At 55.9% G+C, this 2,141-nt stretch overlaps 1 protein-coding gene across 1 annotated transcript; it reads left to right on the forward strand.

Moving 5' to 3' along the window:
• Positions 1-608: 608 nt before the first annotated feature.
• Positions 609-1,700, forward strand: FANCF (FA complementation group F; the record flags this gene model as incomplete). Its single annotated transcript, XM_080345971.1, has 1 exon — positions 609-1,700. The coding sequence occupies one exon, from the start codon at positions 609-611 to the stop codon at positions 1,698-1,700; it is 1,092 nt and encodes a 363-aa protein (XP_080202097.1).
• Positions 1,701-2,141: the final 441 nt, after the last annotated feature.

Here is a 2,141-nt window from a genome sequence, read left to right on the forward strand (position 1 = left end):
TTACATATTGATAAACATTAATAAGGTCACCCCTCAGTCTCCTCTTCTCCAAGCTAGAGCCCCAGTTCCCTCAGCCATTACCTCTGCAGGGCTCAGTCTGGGGGAGCACTGGGGAGCTCAGCCATGGCTGCCCTGCAGGGATAGGGTTACCACAGAAATCGGGAAATACCCCCAAATGTGGGACACAGGATGTTTACTCTTTAAAAGTTTTATTTTTTTTAAGCGGCATTTAACAATTTTAAGGCTTATCCAAAGCGTCTCTGCTGGTGGTTGTTTCTTGTTGTGGGTTTTGTGTGTGTGTGTGGTTTTGCTTGTTGTTTGGTGATGTTTTTTGTTTGTTTTCACAACTTAATCCTGCTCGGTTTTTAACGTTTTAATTGGGCTCAATTTCTCCCACGCGCCCCTTACTGCGGTATTAGACAAAAATAACTGACACGAAGGGCCGCTTCACGTCTCCTTTAACGGGAGAGCAATCCGCATGGGATTGACGTCAGCTCCAGCCAATAGCCATGCAAATCCCCGCCCTCGCCGGTTCGGATTGGCTGCGGCTCCCGGAGGGAGGCGGAGCTTCTGCTCAAACCGCTGGCGCCAAGGCTAGCCCGGCAGCTATGGAGGCCGTGCTGGAGCAGGTGGAGCAGCTGCCCGCGCTCCTGGCCGTGTCCCGCTCCGCGCTGGTGCGGGACTGGGACTCCCTGACCCTGGACAGGGCTCTAGAGTGGGCCCGCTATTTCCAGCACCTCCACGATCGCTTCCGCACCCGGCCTCGCCTCCGGGAAGCGCTGGGGCGGCGGCTGCGGCGGGGTCAGCGGAGCCCTCTGCTCGGCTTCCCCCACCTGGGTCGCTGCCCGCAGCTGCTGAGCCTGGCGCTGCTGGAGAACCGCGCTTTGCCGCCCGCCGCCTGCCGCCGCCTCATCCACAGCCTGCTGCGCCCTGGCGGTGCGGAGCCTGGCTCCGAGCCCCGCAGCCTGGCGCTCCTCGCCCGCCGGAAGGCCGCCTCCCGCCTGCTGGCGCTGCCGCGGCCCCCGGGGGGGCTGGAGCCGCAGGTGCAGGCGGAGGCGCAGCTGCTGCTGAGCCGGCTGCGGGAGGAGGGGCAGGAGGCCCAACCGACCGGAGAGGCCGCGGGGAGGCTGCGGTGGTTGTCGGGTGTCCTGGAGCAGCTCCCCCAGCCCCGGGCATTCCGGGTGGTAGCGGCGGCGCTGCTGCTAAGGCAGGAGAGCGGCGCTGAGCAGGCCGGAGGCGGGGATCGGGTTGGGAACAGCCTAAATGGAAACCAAGTGAGTGCAACAGAAGAAGACGTTGCCGGGCCCCTGCTTGCCTGGCTGCTGGAGAACATGGAGCGATTTTCTGCCTTCTGCCTTTTCCTCCCAGGCTCTCTTCTTGCCTCCCTTGCTGGTCACTATTCCCAGTTAAACAGACCTTACTTGGACCTCTTAACTGGCTGGGGAAGCGACTTACTCTATGACCCCTTGCAGGGACGGTGGGTTAAAAGTTGTCTTGACAAAGCTGTGTTGTCCTGGGAGGAGCTGAGGGAGCGCTTCAGCTGCCTCTGTCAGGGGTCTGATCTAGTCAAAGCACAGACCCAAGCTGCTCTGAAACTCCTGAAGGCCCAGGATGGAGACTTTAAGGTCCGTGGTCTAAGTGTGTGGACTGACTTACTGATGGAATTAGAGGAATATCTGAGGAAAGAAGCAGAGCGCTGATGTGTGAACGCAAAAGCAACATGAAATCTCCTGAAATCCAGTAGATCTGCTTAACTATTTCACGTGAAAAGCAAGAAAACATGTACCTTGCTTTGGGTTAAAAACCAAGTGCTGGTGTGACTGCTGACCACACTGTTCCTGGCTGCATATGAAACCTTTCAAGGGGCCTGGTGCTTTCTTGTCATTGCACTGTTAATTCCCATCACTGCAGAATAAGCCTTCCTTTTAAATATTTGCTGCTTACCTAATAAAATGAAGGAAATGTTTGCTGTTTCAAATGTGAAGTAAATAGTTTTCTGTTTAGAAAAATATTACAGTTCAGATGTGGTCATGGTAGCTGTGTCTCTTGACTTGGAGGTTGACAAAAAGCTCAAAGGGGAAAGAGTTACAAATGTGAAAACCCCGAATTCAGGGTTAGTAGTGGCTGTCTTCATCCAGCAT

Source organism: Nesoenas mayeri, assembly GCF_963082525.1.
Source record: "Nesoenas mayeri genome assembly, chromosome: 5".
NCBI lineage: Eukaryota > Metazoa > Chordata > Aves > Columbiformes > Columbidae > Nesoenas > Nesoenas mayeri.